This window comes from Halichoeres trimaculatus, unplaced genomic scaffold (genome assembly GCF_033239565.1).
Source record: "Halichoeres trimaculatus isolate MK-OKI-2021-1 unplaced genomic scaffold, fHalTri1.1 fHalTri1_scaffold_4, whole genome shotgun sequence".
NCBI classification, from domain to species: domain Eukaryota; kingdom Metazoa; phylum Chordata; class Actinopteri; order Labriformes; family Labridae; genus Halichoeres; species Halichoeres trimaculatus.
In genome coordinates, this window is record NW_027437182.1 from 3,636,283 (window position 1) to 3,655,311 (window position 19,029).

The 19,029-nt window shown below is 40.9% G+C and overlaps 1 protein-coding gene across 1 annotated transcript in view; it reads left to right on the forward strand.

Annotated features, from left to right (window-relative positions):
- The window catches only part of tns3.2 (tensin 3, tandem duplicate 2), a 68,793-nt gene that overhangs the window by 7,178 nt on the left and 42,586 nt on the right, over positions 1-19,029 (forward strand). Inside the window, exons 8-15 of the mRNA XM_074667484.1 lie at positions 1,502-1,585; positions 2,277-2,389; positions 3,451-3,511; positions 3,603-3,678; positions 3,781-3,910; positions 4,141-4,206; positions 6,369-6,473; positions 16,310-17,170. Of these exons, the coding sequence (XP_074523585.1) occupies positions 1,502-1,585; positions 2,277-2,389; positions 3,451-3,511; positions 3,603-3,678; positions 3,781-3,910; positions 4,141-4,206; positions 6,369-6,473; positions 16,310-17,170 (1,496 nt within the window). The remainder of the gene's footprint in view (positions 1-1,501; positions 1,586-2,276; positions 2,390-3,450; positions 3,512-3,602; positions 3,679-3,780; positions 3,911-4,140; positions 4,207-6,368; positions 6,474-16,309; positions 17,171-19,029) is intronic.

The window sequence follows — 19,029 nt, forward strand, 5'->3', positions numbered from 1 at the left end:
TCTGGCTTTCCTACTGTTTGAAATGTCATCTTTTAGCTTGCTAACAGTTGCTAATTTAGTGTCCCAGCTTGTGTACAATTGGTAATGTGTTTCTCTAACATGCTAACCATTGCTTATGTGGTGTTCTATTTTTTTAAACTATTTCTAGTGTTTAATCATAGCTTGCTAACAGTTGCTAAAATGGTACATTGACATGCTACCAGTTCTTAATGTGGCCTGATGGCTTGCTAACAGTTGCTAACATTGTGTGAAATAAAGTGTTATTTTCACCTGCCAACTGTTGCTACTTTTGTGTTGTGTTTTAGCCTGCCAACCGTTGCTAATTTGGTGTTCTGGCTTGCTTTGTGTGGACAAAGTGATGCTGTTATCTCATTCATTGCTCTAAATATGACGAAAGAGTGTTATCTGGTGGAAAATTATCATGGTCTGATTTGGTTTTGTGATGTGACACGGACCCCCTCACAGCAGTGTCAGTCATTTTAAAGTAAAACACATATCGTGTGTGTTATAGAAATCTCTGAATGTGTCTGTAAACTGCTCAAAACAGCCTGTTCTACAAATAGCATGAGATCTTCATGAGACCTGCTGAAATGATGAGGTCATGGCCGGAGCTTTAAGGTTTCAGCGTATACTCTAGCCTTTTTAGCAGACTAACAGCTTAAACTCTGTAGTCTGATGTCTTATTTTTCTTTCATGCATAGTTCTGCTCCAGAAAGAGGTTAATCCAAGTAAAGAGAAACTTGGCTGTAAAGTAAGGACGCAGTCTTAATGAATAAGAGACGTGTTTGCAGGTCAAAGAGCGCTGACAGAACAATAGATTGATCCACTCTGAGTCTCCAGGAGGTGAAGGACAGGATGTCTGCCGGACAGACTCTGACTTAGACTGCTGTTTGGTTTTCAGGCTGGGGTCCTGTAAATACTGGACAGGGTTTGTGGATTGTGTGGCTACAGATCCTCTATTCGAATGATTGGACGTGAGGCATTTTAAGCACACCCTCAATGAACGTGTCTAATAATAGAAAGGAGAGAAAGGTCAGCGTTCACTTTGAGTTACAGACCAGAGGAAGATAAGGTTGATTTCTTCACTTCTGGTGAACATGAGTGTGAGCGCTGGGTTCTGGGTGAACAGCTGACTTATTGTTGAGAAATATCTGACTGTGACCGAATATCACAGAGAATGATTTTTGTAAATGAGTGCAGGCATGCAAAGGATTGTGGGGAAAAAATCTTTTTGCAGAACAAAAAATAAGCACTGACTTTTGAGGGGTATCTCGCCATGGAGAGAGTCCTTTTTATTCTTTGTTTTGGCTTTTGTCTGGAATTTTCTGCTGCTAGTGTTGAAAAAGTAGTTTTGTTCGCTGTGTATGAATAAATGACTTTTGTATGATGCCTTCAGGAACCAAAGGTCTTAAAACTTACCCAACGATAAGATAAGATAAGATCAGATCTGTGTGATAAATGTGTTAGATATTTCATCGTGACTTTTGTTCCCCTCTCTTAGTGCAGACCTTTCACTGGACCACTTCGCCATGAGGAGGTTTTACAACGACAAACTGTCAGCTCTGATGACTCCATCACAAAAGCGGTAAGAGCGGAAGTGCAGCAGGTCAAAGGTCAGGTGTGGCTGAGTTTTCATCCTCAGGTTTGATGGATACAGAGTGATCCTCGATCTTGATTGTGAAGTTACTGATCACCTGATTTGGTAAAAAAAATAATAATAACACCACGATAATATGGAAGTATATTTAGGGCAAAATTCAAATGAAAATGCAAAAATGAAAATAAGAATGCAAAACAGGAAATACACTTTCATTTCAAGAATATAGGTGCATCTTTTGAGTCAAAATGAAAATTAGATGTCAAATATCCAATTTCCATTTTTATCTTAAGGAACACACTTTATGTGAAATTATTCAAATTAAAAAAGGGTGTTTGCATTTTAATTTCCAAGAAAAGACAGCTAAGTTCTGAAGATAATTCAAATTAAAAAGGAAAAGATTATTTGCACCTTTTTATTTTAATTTTGAGAAAATGAAACTGATTGGACATTTACATTTAATTTCCATTATGGCTCAAATAATGTGCCTATATTCTCAAAATGAAAATGTATTTCCTATGTTGCATTTTCATTTTCACGTTTGCTTTTGCAATTTATTTTGTCCTTAATATGCTTCCATACTGTAATGCTATAAACGGCTCAATATAAATACCTTTAGACTGAAATAAAGTCATTTTGGATACTTCCTCCAGGAGAAATCATTTTCTTTGTTCTGCAGGTACGTGTGGATGCTGGGGTCGATGTTAAAGCGAGGGCTGAGGATGTTCCCCTCTCCGTCTTTCCTCCTCTGTGTCGTTCTTCACAGAGTTCCTAAATTAAGACCGGATGGAGGTGAGGAGCAGGTGTCTGCAGTGGTGTGTCTAGAGGGTGGTCAGGGGTGGCATGGCCCCCTTTAAAATCTGAATGGCCACTCCAAAATCCTCAATTATGATCAGCTGTTCATCTTAAAAGCAAGAAAACTGAGGGAAAATGAACCATTAGATGATTTTTCACCAGGCTTTCAGCTGTTTTTTTTTTTTTTTAATTTTGAATCTTTATCTTGCCCTTACACCAGTTTTACATTTAAACTATATAGCGCCAAGATTTTGACAAACGCTCACTTAAATAATAGTGGATTTAGTAGAGGAAATGATAGATATTTGTTTGTTTGTGTGTGCACACCATAGACTGTAAAAAAATGGATGTCATTTTGTGAGGTCACCACAAAAACTGCTCCCCCTGGTGGCTGGCTGCAGAATAGGTCAAAAAATCAATCTCCCCAGTCATTCCAGATGGGCTGTGGTCAAACTTTAAAATATTAATACACCTCATAGAAATGTTTCTCATGTCTGATTTTTGCGATGATTTGAAGATATCATTTGGCTGCCTTGTATTCAAGTCCCCTTTTTTCTGAAAAGTTTTGTTTTCATTAGTTATACGAGGTTGAAAATGAGGCTTTACGTCACGTTTAACAATGACTGACAGATGCTGTTCTTGTGTTTTTTTTTCGGGGATTGTAAAATATGTTGGGAGCGAGAGTCAAGAAGAAATTAGACTCTCGAAAGAAAAAAATATATGATATATGATATATTATTTTTGTCACCTGGCTCCACTCAGATTCTCACAGAATCCCTCAGAGTCTCTACTGCGCAGACTCTGACTGCACCACTCTTTATACAGTCCATGGTGCACACATATCCTCTGCCAGCTCTGCATTATCAAGTGACACCACCTCAGTCGTAAAGGTGTAACCCCGCCCAAGGATGTCTGACCTGAATTAGAGGAATCTAGGCAGTTTAAAAACAGTTGCATTAATCTCTGAAACAATGACAGACTGATTTAGTAATGCAGTTAATATTCATTCAAATGAATGTTAGTTTTTGTGATGAGATTTTGTGATTGTCTTTCTGCAGGATGTTGTCTTTTCCTGAGAGTTTACCAGAGTCTACAAGCTGTTTGCACGTCAGCAGTCTAGTAAGAAAGCACACAATAAATAAATGGCTGGATGCTTCATAAAAAAACAAAGAAGACAATATAATAATAAATGTGTTTTTATTCACTTCAGCCACGTTAATGCAGCTCAGACGGACCAGCTCTACTTTGTGCTGCAGCCGGCTCAGCTGCTCAAAGGAGACATCATGGTGAGTGTACGACAGAGACAGAAAGACATTAGCTTGAGTGATTCGCATCAGTTTGAGAGATTCAAACAGTACACACGTGTGTTCCTCTTTTCTTGTTTTCAGGTGGTTTGCTATGATAAAAACAGCCACTCGTCCAGCCGCCAGGTCGTCTTCCGTCTCCAGTTCCATACGGGCCTGGTTCACGGACACACCCTCACCTTCTCCAAGGCGGAGCTGGACGTAGCCTCTGAAGGTATTTATCACCAGCCGCTGTCTCTGCCAGCAGCAGCTCCAGGCTCTATCATCAATCTTAATGTGTAACTGATAAATCCTCCCCAGTGTAAATATCACACACCTGAGCTGACCTTGGATCTCTTTTATCAGCCGTGCTCCTGCAGCACAGGTGTCGAGTACACATGAACGCACTTCCAGCGCGCTAAGATAACCAGCTGTCTGATTTCTCTTTTTCTGGTAATGTTGCAGACCCTCGGTTCCCAGAAGATGGAAAAGTGGAGTTGTTCCTCTCTGACAGCCCTGAAAAGATCGCAGGTATCCAAAAAAGATAAAGATAATAAATACGCAGGTGAAGACATGCTTTTGGAAGTTTTTCCAAGTGTAGACCAGAAACTGATGTGTATTTGATCAAAGATTTCTTCCGTCAGTAGTTGGAAAAAAAGTTTTCAGCGGGACAGTTTACAGTGGGGAAAATAAATATTGAATGCGTCAACTTTTTTCTCATCACATTCATTTCCAAAGCTGCAATTCAAACAAAATTTCTACCAGACATTGGTATTAACTCAAATAATCCACACATGAAAAAAAATCACAACGTTCAGGTCCATAAATAATGATTATGTGGAATTAAGTAAGATAACACAGGAAAAAAGTATTGAACACACCATGGAAAGGCTGTATACTTTGGGAAGGAAATGCACCATACCACCTGAAATCTGTCAGTAATTATTACTTCAACTTCCAATTAGTGCAAACCAACATCAGCTGGGCAACCTGGTTGTTGCTCATCATCAGAATGGAACTGGTTACAGACTTATATCAAAGCACCTGAATATTCCAGTCAGCACCACAATTATTCACAAGTGGAAGAAGCACCACCTTACCATCAACAGGCCACGCACAGGAGCTCCTTGAAGATTTCTGACCAGGGAGTCAGAAAGATAGTCAGAAGAGTACTCAACGAGCCAAGGACCACCCTGAAAGTGCTCCAGAAAGACTTGGAGGCAGCAGGTACAATTGTTACAGAGAAAACAATAGGCAATGCACTCCACCGCCATGGCCTCTATGGACGCTCAGCCCGCAAGACTCCATTCCTCAAGAAAAAGCATGTTGAAGCTGGTTTAAAGTTTGCTAAACAGCATCTTGACAAGCCTGTAGAATACTGGGAGAATGTTGTCTGGTCAGATGAGACCAAAACTGAACTTTTGGGCTGTCATACTACAGACCATGTTTGGAGGAGAAATGGCTCTGCACATCAGCCAAAAAACACTACACCAACAGTGAAGTTTGGAGGTGGAAGCATCATGGCATGGGGTTGTTTCTCATCTCATGGTGTTGGCAAACTTCATATAATTGACGGAGCAATGAATGGAGCCATGTATGGGGAAATTCTTGATCTGAATCTGCTGCCATCCACCAGGATGATGAAGATGAGACGTGGCTGGACCTTCCAGCAGGACAACCATCCAAAGCACATGGCAAAGTTGACTCTCAAATGGTTACAAAAAAGAAAATCAATCTGTTAGAATGGCCTAGTCAATCACCTGACTTCAATCCAACTGAACATTTGTGGAAAGAAGTAAAGAAAAGGGTTCACCAGAGGGCACCAAAGAATATTCCAGATTTAAAGACAATCTGTGCAGAGGAATGGGCCAAAATCACACCTGAGCAGTGTGGGCCATTAGTTCAAAACATAAAAGAAGCTTCTGGAAGCTGTCACTGCAAACAAAGGCTTCTCCACTAAGTATTAGATGAGTCTCAGTTAGCGTGTTCAATACTTTTTCCCTGTTATCATACTTAATTCACCATAATCATTATTTATGGACCTGCGTTCAATAGTTATTTTCCCCACTGTATGTTTGGATTGTTAGTTTCATCCAGTCATTCAAAAATGAATTGATATTGTGTCTATACATGAATATTTGCTGATCTTATCAGGGACAACACACACACACACCCACACACAGACTCATGATTTAGTCTCCTCACTAAACCAGCTTTCATTGTGTCTCCTAACTGGAGCAGAAGAGACGGAGATGACTCAGTTCGAAGCATCTCACACACTCTCACACTCTCACACACTCACGTCTCATGAATGAGTAACATATTCATCAGGTTCAACAAACAGTCACCAGGAGGGGGCGGTGTTGGGCCCCTGTAGGAGGGACAAGCTGCTGAACTGACCCTCAGCGCAATCACACTCACTGGCTCTCAACAGGAAGCAATATGAAGGGTTATCACACACACACATCTGACAGGAATTCAGATGGCTGATAGTACACACACACACACACACAAAATGAGCAGAAATGATCATTTAAGCTCATTATTTCTGAAATTAAATTTGAAATTTGATCTGGGCGCAGCTCGTGTTATTGTGTACACATCCGGAGCTGTGTGTGTGTTTCTGTGTGTGTTGTTGTTTAACTGACTGCTTCTTCTTCTTCCTCTTCTGTCCCGCTGGTCGTCGCTTCCAGGCAGAGAGCTGTGGCACAACGGACACGGTGTGACAGTGGACTATGACACCTTGGACCCTCTGGTCCGACGAGATTCATACCAGGACACGTCGTCTCTAGAGACAGGTGAGACGCATTTTCTCATTTTTATATAAAGAAATCTCACTTTTTGAACCTCTTTCTGTGTCTTTCACTTTCTGTTCCTGTTGTTTTGAATTCCTGAGGTGTCTCTGGCTGACTTCTTAGACAGGATTTGACAGGTAGAGCTCTCAAAGACACAAAAACACAAGGTCTGTGTCAATGCAATTCCAAATAAATGACAACAATCAAGATCTTACCTTCTTAAGACCAAGCTGCAAGCCACATCCACTTCTATAGAATGCTCAGTCTGTAAGTGTGTGAGCAGGTTTTGGTGTCTAGAGTGTTTCCATTTCTGCAGGAAATTGTCCAAGTCTCCAAGGTCCAACTTCTGTCTGGTTTCTTCAGTTGTCCAGGACTGAATGAGTAGAAAGTCTTGGCCTGTAGTCTCTTATCAATAACCGAAAGCCCCATAAAGGCTTTGTGATCGTGGCAGGAGCAGTGGAGGAAGTAGAGTCATGTAGTTTAAGGAGGAATAGGGAAAGAAAGTCATCTCAGACTTTTACAAAGACGCCAGGTTCTGTTGTCTCCTGTGTGATCAGCAGGTCAAGAAAAAATTTAATTATATGATTATGTTATTATATCATTTCCTTGTTCATTTCCACACTTCCTGTGTTAATCTTTTACGCTTCCTGCTGGCCCAGTACCATAGCTGAGGATTCTAGTTTTTGGAGTCTTTGAAGTGACTGTGAGGAGTTTCTAAGTGATCATTAAAAAGTCTCCACTCTAGATATATGCCTGATCACAATCTCCACTTTAAATTGAGATTATCAGCACTACTATAGGTTATTTCTAAATGCTACCTCTTAGCTTCCTGATCGGGTTGAGCAGGACCGGATTGACTTACAGCACGTCAAAGTCTCTTTTAGTGATGGTGGACACTGGAGCCTAACTGTCAGACAGAAAAAGGACAGAAGAGCAGAAGAAAGATAAACAGGAGAGAGATACAGCCCAAGCTAATGGCTAACACACGAGCTTGTGGGTAAAACACAAGCTTTTACCTAAAATACAGGGCTAAAGGCTAAAATACAAGCTAAAGGCTAAAACAGGAGTTAAAGGCTAAAATATGAGCTAAAGGCTAACACACAAGTTAAAAGCTAAAACATGAGCTAAAGGCTAAAGCACAAGATTAAGGCTAGCATACTAGTTAAAAGCTAAAACACGTGCAAAAGGCTAAAAAAAAAAGGCTAAAAACTAAAACACAAGCTTAAGGTTAAAACATGAGCTATAGGCTTCAACACAAGCTAAAGCAGGGGTCTCAAACTCGTGCCATGGAGGGCCAAGAGGCTGCTGGTTTTCTTTCCAACAAGAAACTCCACCAGCTGATTTCACTGATTAGTCCCTGCTCTCTGCTTGAAGGTGAGGTAATCAGTGAAATCAGCTGGTGGAGTTTCTTGTTGGAAAGAAAACCTGCAGCCTCTTGGCCCTCCATGGCACGAGTTTGACATCCCTGGGCAAAAGGCTAAAACGTGAGCCAAAAGCAAAAACACAAGCTAAAAGCTAAAACATGGGATAAAGGCTAAAACACTAGCTAAAGGCTTCAACACAGGCTAAAGGGTAAAACACTGGCTAAATGCTAAAACTCAGGCTTAAGGCTTCAACGCAAGCTAAAGGCTAAAACGCAATCCAAAAGCAAAAACACAAGCTTAAGGCTGAAACAAGGCTTAAGGGCTTAAACATGGGTTAATATATTTGTGCCAATGTTGACTCCAACCCACAGTCAGCAGTTATTCGGCAGTGGTCTGTTCAAACTTGAGAGTCTATCAACAAAATGAAGAGTGAGGTTACGTAGCTCTGATTGGTGAGGTTGGAGTTGGTAGATAGGCCAGGCTGTGAGTAGAGCTAAATACAGCTGGCTACTAATCTACGGTACAAAGTGACAAAGTGACAAAGTTTGTTTGTTGTTGCTTCAAGATTTAGCCTTTAACCTTTAAATATGTGTTTTTATTAAGCTTGTTGTGGATTTTTCTGCCCCCAACTGATCAAAAACCAAACTCTTCCATTTCTTTCTGCTGTTGAGAAGTCGTATCCGTCTGTGGGTGCAGATTTCGTCTCCCAGAAGCTCTGTTTGGACTCCAGCCTTCGCTGTGGTCAGCGCTGTGGGTAATTGTGCGGTCATTAGAGTGACAGCTTACAACTGCTGCGGCCTCAAAGGCCTCTTTCACGTTCCTGGGAATGGGTGTGACGGCAGTCACCCAGACCAGACCAGACCAGTGTGTTTGGGAGCAGCTTGTGTTTCGACAGAGTTTCTCTTTAGCAAGAAAAACAGAAAGACACAAACACACATGCAGACGGCTGAAACAATCACTTAGAGCGGCGGTCGAGGTTCCAGCTCCAGCTGTTTTATGCTGTTGCTAAATCGGCTCGGCCTGCCGTGTAATTTAGACGGACCGATCATCGAAAAGTGGCACATACACAAACACGAGCACACACATGGCCATTACGTTTAACCGCCTGCACACACGCATGCACATGAGTGTAATGAGGGTGCCAGCCAGCTAGCGACGTAGCCAGGAGCAAGAATGCTGCTTTTAACCACAGGTGGTTCTACTTTACCTCCCCTGACAGTCTGCCCCTCTATCTCTCCTTCTCCCCTCATTTTCTGCTCCTCTTCCCAACCCTGTCTCAGTTTTCCCAACTGCTGCGTGTTGCTTTCATACGGAAGAGGATTAGGGCCATTTTTGACTGAAAGAAGCAGTAGAAAGTGACAGTGGACTGTGTTATGATGGCAGAGGTTAAATAAATAAGGTGTTTGCTGGAGTTGCCTAAAGTTTCTGTTGATGATATACGCAGAATTGTCCAGGTATTAAGTACAACACCATGTAGCAAGTCATATAAAGGCTTTAAAATGTACATGTTTTCATTTCTTTGGAGCTTTGGAGGTGATTTGCTAACAGTAGCTAGCCTGAGCTAGAAGACTTATTTTCGTGTTTAAAGTTGAGAGCTTCAGGTCAATCATACTGATGAGTAAGTTGAATCATGTGTATATTGCTCTCACCTCATGTGTTTGCATTTTTATAAAGCATAAGGTAAAAACAAGGTGCTACAAGAGATTTCCCTGAGAGCCAACTGATGCAGAAGTCTCTTACAAGATATATGCTAGCAGTTAGCATACAACGATAAAACTTTGAGGGATCTAACAGTCTACATCGTCATCAAGATGCACACACATTTTGACCGCAGAAGCAGCGTTTAGCTCCATTCAGTTAGCGTTTTTTAAACACTAAATTCAACCTGTTATCAGCATAAAAATGTTCGGTTGTTCTGTGATCAGTTTCTAGAAATGATACTATACAACAGAGGAAACGTCTATCAAGTTTTGACCGTCACAGAGAAACCGGTGTTTTGGAGTTATTGGCAACCATGCTAACTGGTGACTCTCAGCTGACAGTATCAGTGATTAAAGGCTGAGGGTCACCAGTTCACAGGGTCACACTTTACACTGAAACACCAGCGAAGTCTGCGCGTGAAAAATTAACTCTGGATGTAGTTTCTGGTTCTTTTATTATGAACCGGTATCAGACTTAACAGTTTGTGTGCTTTTTTTGGTCTGGGAGGGTTTCAGTTTTATTGACATGTGACATGTTTACGTCCTGGTCAGTCACAGTCTGGTAAGTGTCCACGGATAACACAGCCATGAGCTTCGAGTGACAGTTGTGTGTTTAAATTGATCTCTGGGTACATGTCGGATTTCTCTGCTAAAAACGTCTGTCCACTTGCTGATCTCTTCTGTTCACTTACTGCTATTTCACAAACCTGGGAGCCGCTTACCATCCGTATAAGTGATGATATTTAGTTTAAAAATGTGTTTTTTGGTGGTTAAGTCCTCCATGTCATGACAAACCGTTATACTCCGCAGTGCTTCTGCTCCAAGTTGCAAGCGCATCAGGCATTGATAAACAAATAATCCTTCTATAGAGCATTGGTGTTAGCTCGATGCTAACATACATTGGAAATTGCATTAATATGCTGGCAGGTAGCATACATCAATAAAACTTTGTTTTTCCAGCAGAATATCAACTTTCATCACTGAACACACCAACAAACTGACATAACTTCCTCACAAGAGATTCACTTCCAATCCATTCAACATTTTATATCTCTACTACAGCTCACAGCAGTGGATTGGAGATGGCTGAAAGAGCTGTCATCCCATCTATGAAAGGACAGCTACGTACGATTAGACAAAATCTAATTTGGGCGCATAAAAAACAAGCCATACTTAAAAACATGACAATTAAAATTAACCACACAGCTATAAAAAATGCACTGTTTTGGATGATTGGATGACAAACATTAAATAAATATTATTTAGCGATGCAGGCTATATCGGTATCAATATCTGTATGTGAAAAAGTCGGCCTATATTTACTCATTGGCCCAACTAATCTTGTTATCTCTAACTATGTAAAGACCAAAACTACCTAAGAAGAGTGGACTGTCTTCTGTTATGTCTCTCTTCCTGTTTTTGATCCAAAAACAGACAAAACAATTTTTTTGATCACGTTCATCTCAGGCGCTCCATCCTTTGATCCTCTCCATGTTCGTCTTTTTTCTCTCGATGGCGCCGCTCTTTCTCTCTGAACTACTGCGACACATCATCTCAGATTGTTTTTTTTTGGTTTATTTTTTTTAAAACCAGTATTGATATCAGCAAATATCAGTTATTGGCCATAACAGCAATATTAATGTTGGATATCGGTGTAGGCCAAAATTTTGATATCGGTGCCTCCCTAGTATTGTGTATGTAGCACGGCGCTCTGAGGTGACCGAAAGTTTACATGTCACTTTATTTTCAACGGGATATATGTCATACTCGCATGTGCATAAGACCTATCCTGAGAAAAAAAAGTCTTCAAAAAAACTTTTTGGTGGATTTTTTTTCAGTGGCCCTACTCCTTTTCTGCACTTTCAGGTTCAAGTTGCAGGTTGCAATTTGTCCAACATGTCCCCCATCCCCCTTCTGCACACAAGTCTCCTTCCAGAGCCCGCCCACGTGTTTACATTCCCCTCACCATACTTGGCCGGCTCAAGGTCCCTCTGCTCCTTTTTCCTCTTTCTTTAAAGTGTTGTGCACAAACTCTCCCACCTGCCTGTGCGCCCTTGCATGCAGTCGAGTGAATGATCCACCACGTAAACTTAAAAATGCACAAACGCACGCTCCTTCTCCCTCCTTCTCCTCTACCTGCGTGAGCGGGGACACAGGATGCAGGGGGGAGGAAAGGAAAGAGGGGAGGGAGGGATGGCTAGTTCTGTAGTGACGGCGAAGGCGGGGATTCAGAGCGCAGGGTTGGAGCAGGCGAGGAAGGAGTGACATAAGAGCGAGGGGAATGAGGGAGTAGGAGGAGGTGGTGGGGGGACAGGGGGGGTGTTAGCACCTTAAAAGAAAGAATGTTCTTTGCTTGTCTTCCTGTGGCAGCCTGAGAGGCAGAGGGGACGACAGCGAGGAGGAAAACACAGCTCAGCTTCAGCTTTTCTATCTCAATCTGCAGCTTCATCTCTTCTCATTCTGCCCTCGTCCTTTCCTCTGTCTCTCCTTTCAGCGTGTCATCTGTTTCTCTTTTCCTCTTTCTGGGACTCCGAAGGAAAGCAGGCGCTTCCATCCTGTTTCTGGTGCGCAGTGGGAGCAGTGAAAGTAAGCTGCTTTCTTGGTACTGAGACTTTTTTTTTTTACAGTTGTGTTAAAGTTTTTACTCCGTGTTTATCAGCGTGTGAATTTCCTTCACTGCTCGGTGCATCTGTGCGAGCAGGCGAGCTGCTACACCAGCTGTGAGGGTTTACCATGCATGTCTGGTATTTGGCTTTTATTGCCTCTCTGGACTTAAGAGACTGTGCTCATACAGCTCTGGTATGCACTGTATGTATTGTTACAGTCGCTGTACACGGCTGCTTTATCTCATCTCAGTGAAAGACTCTTTATCAGGGAGAGCTTGCTGTTTTCATTATGTTACCTCACTGTTTGAAGAAAAAAAACCATTGTTTTCTGCACGAACACTGCAAAAACTGGAATTTATCAAGTGCTTTTGTCTTATTTAAAAAAAAAAAACTTATCTTTTAATACTTAATATGAGCCACATTCAACTGATCAGTCCATAAATTGTTGTTTTCAGTTTTTTTTTTACTGAAAATAAGACAAAAACACTTGATAAGATTTTCGTTTCTTGCAGCAAAGTGACTTAAATTTCACCCAAAAATTCTGTTTTATTGAGCAAAACATGACTTGATTCAGTGATTCAATGTCATATCTCACTATAAATCAGAGAGTAGAGCTTAAACATATCAACATTTGATGCTGTTGCTTGAAAAAGTTACTCAAAGGATAATTTATCACCAGCTGAAAAGTCTGAAAGCAGCACGAGACAGTTCATCGTTTGTGCAAAATTGTAAAAAATTCAATTAAATATGAAAACAACAGAAATGATGCATAAAAAAGGATTGTTTGGCATGATTATAAAACAAGTATCATAAAAAAACTCTGATAAATCTTCATAAAGTCCCACTATAAATGTTTCAAGTAAGCTAAAAGAGAAGCTGCAAAAACTCAAATTTGAGGATTCAGACGAAACAATTTTCAAGGAAGTATTCGAAAAATTACATTTGCAAATTTGATATAATAATACTATTTTTATATTATATTGATTTTTATATTATTTTTTAAATATATTTTTTATTTTTATATTTTATACATATATTTTTTTTTCTTTAATTTATTATATATTTATAATACATTTTATTTTATAACATTTTTTCGATATATTTTATTTTATTTTTTAATTTGTTATTTATATTTTATTTTCTACATATATATATTACATATTTTTTATTTCATATATATTTTTAATTTCTTTATTATTTTTAAACTATTTTTTAAATAATATTTTATCAATAGTTGTAAATTTAGGCAGGTATGCTTTAAAAAAATGATAAACACATCGATTCAGTCATTACTTAAAGTCTGAAGTAAACAAATCATTAATTAAATGTTGTTTCCAAGGAGAAAAACTCAAAGATGAGTGTTTTATGTACATATTAACACGTCAAAAAGGCACAAAATCCACAATTTGTTCAATATTTTTTTCTATGAATACATTTTAATAATGTATATCTAAACAGAAAAGCAAACCTTTTTAACTCTAGTAAAAAAACAAAGTTAGGGCGCTCTTTCTGTTGTTTGGGAAGCTAACTCTGTGTGTGTCTGTAAAACTGTGACAGAAACCGTTTGCTCGTGCACGTGATTGTGCAATCCTCTCCACCTGACCTCAGGTACACTATGTACACTGTGACAGACACATCCTCTGCGTGACACACACACACACACACACACACACACACACACACACACACACACACACACACACACACACACACACACACACACACACATAAGTCAGACACGTATGCGTCCGTCAGCCGACACAAAGGAGCTCTGTGTTATCTCCACGGAGTGTGTCTGGAGTGATGGCTGCAGTCCAACAGGTGTGTGTGTGTGTGTGTGTGTGTGTGTGTGTGTGTGTGTGTGTGTGTGTGTGTGCGTGAGTGTGTGTGTCACAATGATTCATGACGCAGAGCTACAGGTAAAGAGTCAGAGTGGATCTACAGAGGATCTCTCTGACATGGAGGTGTTTTAATCTGCAGCTTTGATTTACTGACTGACCGCTCTCTAGAGGATCATTCAGCTCCTCTTCATCACTCTCACCTACACTCTTTTTCAGTATTTGTCAAACATTTTCTTCTACAGAGTGTAAAGTTAGAGTTCAGCCTTAACTTGACAATTTAGTGTCATTTTCAACAGTTTGACTTAGTTCTTAAAATGCAAAATATTGAAAACCTCCTCATTTCAGCTCCTCATGCCCAACCAAAACACTACTCTTTCTGTATTTGTTGTGCTGTTTAGAGATTCGTCCCTCCCAAAAACTGAGATTAAAAATCACATTTTAAAGGAGACAAAAGGCTTTTTCAATATGTGTTAAATGACTCAGGTGATCTGATGTTGTCATTTCTCAAAACCGCTAAACCTCACCTCTTCAACATGTGCAAGTTGTCGGTACCTTTTGGAGACGTTAATGAACACTGGACAGATAATACAGCTCACTGGGAAGCTTACTGTCCTCTTTTTGCTCCAGCAGAGATCATTTTTGAGTGATAATGACTGTTTTAGGACCCTAACTTATCAGAAAACAGCACAAATCTCCATCATCCACTCCTCAGGCAGGTGTGAGTCTGAATTTAATAAAAGAAAACAAAAAATACATTTTTTTTTCAGATTCTTGCAGGTATGAGTATTAGCTCCTCTTTTGTCTCTTTTCCTATGATGAGATTGATTGTGTCGTATTGGAATTGTTCATTTTAAATGTTTTGTAATTTATCTGTGAATCCTCACTGTCTGAATTGTATTTTAACTTTCAAACCTCTAACGTGCAGAGAAGCGATTGGTCGGAGTCACACAGCCACTACCGTTTAAGACGGCTTCATTGGCCGGCACTAACATTTGCTTGACGAAGGTCTATGAACCAAACGTTGCATTAAGGTTATTTTCTCTCTGAAAGTCGGCCAGTGTGTGGGATTTTTTGTTTTCTTCTGTTAAAGACCCAAACTGATAAAAACGACCATTTCTACAGAGTATTTTGACACCGATGTGTCGTGTTTCACCCTGCATCCTAAGTTTATAAACTGATTTTGCAAATAATGCTCTTTCTCAGAGAGTTGTTTTCCTGCCAGTTACGAAACGTAATGACCAATTTGCATCTCCCCATCTTCTTTTCTTTAATTGATAATGTCGCTAACAGCATCAGAGTTTATCTGCACAGTGCATCTTGGATGCACTGCGAAAAAGTGAAACCTTTTCAAGTGTTTTTGTCTTTTTTTCAAAAGAAAATGTCTTTTTAGACTTAGTATGAGCCACATTCACCTGACCAGTCCAGAAAATAAGAGAAAAGTTATTTAAATTAAGACTTTATTAAAGGTTCCAAGCAAATTTTTCTTGTTTCATTGGCTTTTTTTGTTTTTACTTTTTACGAGCAATTCAGACCTCAATTGTGTCTTAATGTAACTTAAAATAAGACATTTTTCAGGACTGGTCAGGTGAATGTGGCTCATATAAAGTGTACTAAAACAGTTAATACTTAAAATAAGACAAAACACTTGATAAGATTTCAGTTTTATCTTTAAGTACTCACATGAATGAAGCTGTTTTCAAATATTTTTATGGCTTTTCTGCTTCACAAACCTTCATGCTGACCTACATTTTAAACTAAATTAGTTCTGCTGTGGTCTGTTTTTAAGTTTTGAGTGTCACATCTCTCATTTGCAGAAAGCTGTTCTGTCTTAGGTACTAATAAAGAAACCCTGAACCTTAATTAAAAGCTGCTGATGACAGAGGAGAGTTTTCATCGAGCATGTTGGTCAAACTCAGAGACGAGTCGTAGATCAGGACATCTCTGAAACCAGACTGTATAAATCTGTTTTATATGTTTTTATTTACCTAAAGTTAGAGTTTCTTTTTTTTGTTGCACTTTTTATTGTTGTAATTTTGATAAACGTATGATTTATTCTTAATAAAAACATCCTTTAAGAGTATTTAAAGGATATTTTTCAAAGAATTTTGCATCATAAAAAACGATAAACTGTCAAATTTTTGACATATTTGTTTGAAACAACCACTTGTTAAAGTTTTTATTCTACTTTATTAAAGGATAATGAAAATACGATGATCTTCACACAGTTTGATGTTTCAGATTTCATCATCAGACTTAGTTTCAGGATTCGCTCTTTAACCCTGCTTTAACTCTAACGGTCACTCTGACCTCGCTGATCTGTCTCCACAGCTCCTCTCCATGTTCTGGATCCAGGTCATGGCACTTTGTTTACCAAAGTGAGGAAGAAGAGCGGTGAGGAAGGACCCGTGCCTGTCCATCCCACCAGCAGCCCGAGCTGCAGCGAGCGCGCTCCGTCCGCCAGCAGCGACTCGGGCCTGTCCTTGGCCTCCCAGAGGAGAGGGGCTGCAGCGGAGAGGATCACCCAGGCGGGGAAGCTCTTCCCTGGGCTGGACTTTGAGATCGCTCAGCCTCTCCTGGAGGTCATGACGGAGCTGGCTGCAGCTGGTGGAGGAGGGGAGGTGCTCGGAGACGAATCAGGACTTGGACACACTCTGAATGGGGAGGCTTCGTCCAGCGAGAGAGAAACGGATATTCTAGATGATGAGGATGAAACAGACGGTGTTGCAGCTCCACCTCTGGAGATAGCGAGCTCCAGCAGCATCTGTTTTCTCCCTGACACTCACGCCGAGTACTCCACGCACTCCTGGGTCCGGCAGCAGCAGATGGTGGACGTCTCCTCTGACTCCTACCTGGGAGCTGACGGGGAGGTGAGGCTGAACGGGGACAGGAAGGAGGCGCCTCCACCTCTGGTCTCTCCTGACACCCCTCCTCGAGGACTCAGCAGCAGGGAGGCGGTGCAGAGAGGGCCGCTGGACGAGGACGCCACTCAGAATCACACATCATCATGCCAGGAGGAGGATTTGGCGTCGTTAACGACAGATGTGGACGAGTCCATCGAGCAGCTGAACCAGCTCATCCTGGATTTGGACCCGACCTTTGTTCCTGTCCCGACTCGCTGTGCCCCGCTGTCCAGGTCTGCCTCTCTGCAAACCAACGGCCTGAGCCACAAAGGAACGAACCACCTGTCAGGTAAGACTAACAAAACATTTTTAGGGAAACTTTCATGAAACTGTGGATGAAATTTGACAGAAAACATCAACAGTTGATCCGTTTTTTAAAGCACGGGTAAATCCAGAGCATGAAATGTGTGTTTTCTGATTGTGGAAATCTCCACAGACACACACACATCGTGGGTTTTTTACAGAAGGTGTGTTAGCTGGCGCTGTTTGCTGAAGGGGTGGGAGCTTGGGTCAAACAGGTGAGCAGTGTAAAACCAGGACATACACAATGACGTGTTTACCCTCCAATCCGTCTTATTTTGAATGGAAATATACCGAGCTGGAGGGACGGGTCGGTCTGAGCGTGTCAGAGATAAACTGAGGATGAAGTAATGACAGGAAAACGTAATCCACAGAGCGACTGAACGTTAAGACCAACGAGCAGCTGAGGAGGATTACAGGAGTTAGTTCCTATCAGTGAAGACGCTGTCAGGGATGGGAAATGTTGTTAAAGAGGATGTCAGAAATAAGCTCCATCAAAGAGCAGGTTGAGATCCTGAATCAGCTGAATAATCTCAGAAGAGACAGAGGGAAGTGTTGGACAGATCCACCTGCTCAGGTTGGGTTCAGACCTAAATCATGTGGTGCCAAATGTGAGTTTTGTTCAGTTAGAGGCCAAAGAAATCAGATGTTTGGACTCACTGAGGAGTTTGTCCAGACGTTTTTGACTGGAGAATCCAAACTTTGGTGTATGAAGCGCTAACAAAAGAAATTTGGACGTGAATTTGCTCTGGAGGTCTGGGTTTGACTCCAGTCTGCGGCCTATTTACTTTGTGTCACCCCCAACTCTCCCCACTTCCTGCTCTGTCCACTGTCCTGTCCTTTCTAATTAAAAGCATAAAAAGCCCCGAACATTAAAATTCAAAAAAACAAAAACAAAATAAAGATGAAAACAAATAGCCTACACGATATAAACAATTATCTACAACAGGAACAAACAAATCTGGTGTGATTCTTAAAGAAGGATCTGAATATTCCAAGTGTAACCGCATAAAATTGTCCTACAGGAACACTCTGCATGTGCAGGATGTCTAAGTCTGGGACGTTCTGATCGGATCGATGTTTGAGGAAGGAGTCAGATACAGACACAAAAAGTTACAACAGACATCTTTAAACTTCCTGTGAGGAGTTTTAAAGTGATCTTAAAAACAGCTCCCTTCTAGCTAAATGCCTTATCCTAATCCACACTTTTGACAGGTCAGGTCAACAAGGACCGGGAGGATTTATGGCACGTTCAGGTCTCTATGACAACACCACCCTGGCTGACAAAGTTTTTGTAGTAAGGAGAGATTAAACACAGAGATCTGTTCAAACTTGAGAGTCTATCAATAAAATGAAGAGTGAGGTCATGTTAGCTCTGATTGGTAGATGACTGGCAGGACATAACCAGGATTCACTGACGTTGCACATTACAGACATGTCTAACCCCTAAATTCCACCACACGAGCCGCGAAGCGAAGCAGAGAGCCTGCGGTCTTGCTCCGATTGTCAAACCCGCTGCGCTGATCAATCCAAAAGGGGGGAGGGCTGGTCCTCGGAGATTCATGGGCTGTCGTGTGAATAGCAATATCACACGATCACCATCCACTCCAATAACTTTTGATATGTCAGTCCACACCTTGTCCTTTCTGCCTGCATCCTTATTAAAAGGATGTTTGGGATCATACAGAATGTTTAACTTCTCCACTTCCAAGATTAGCTTCTCTTCATCCATGGCGTCATGTTGCGTCTGGGACCCTCCGACCGACTGTTTTCCTGATGCACATGCTTTCTTAACGACAGTGAATTTACAAGGTTTGGAAGCGGTCGCACAGAAAATAGACTTGAAGC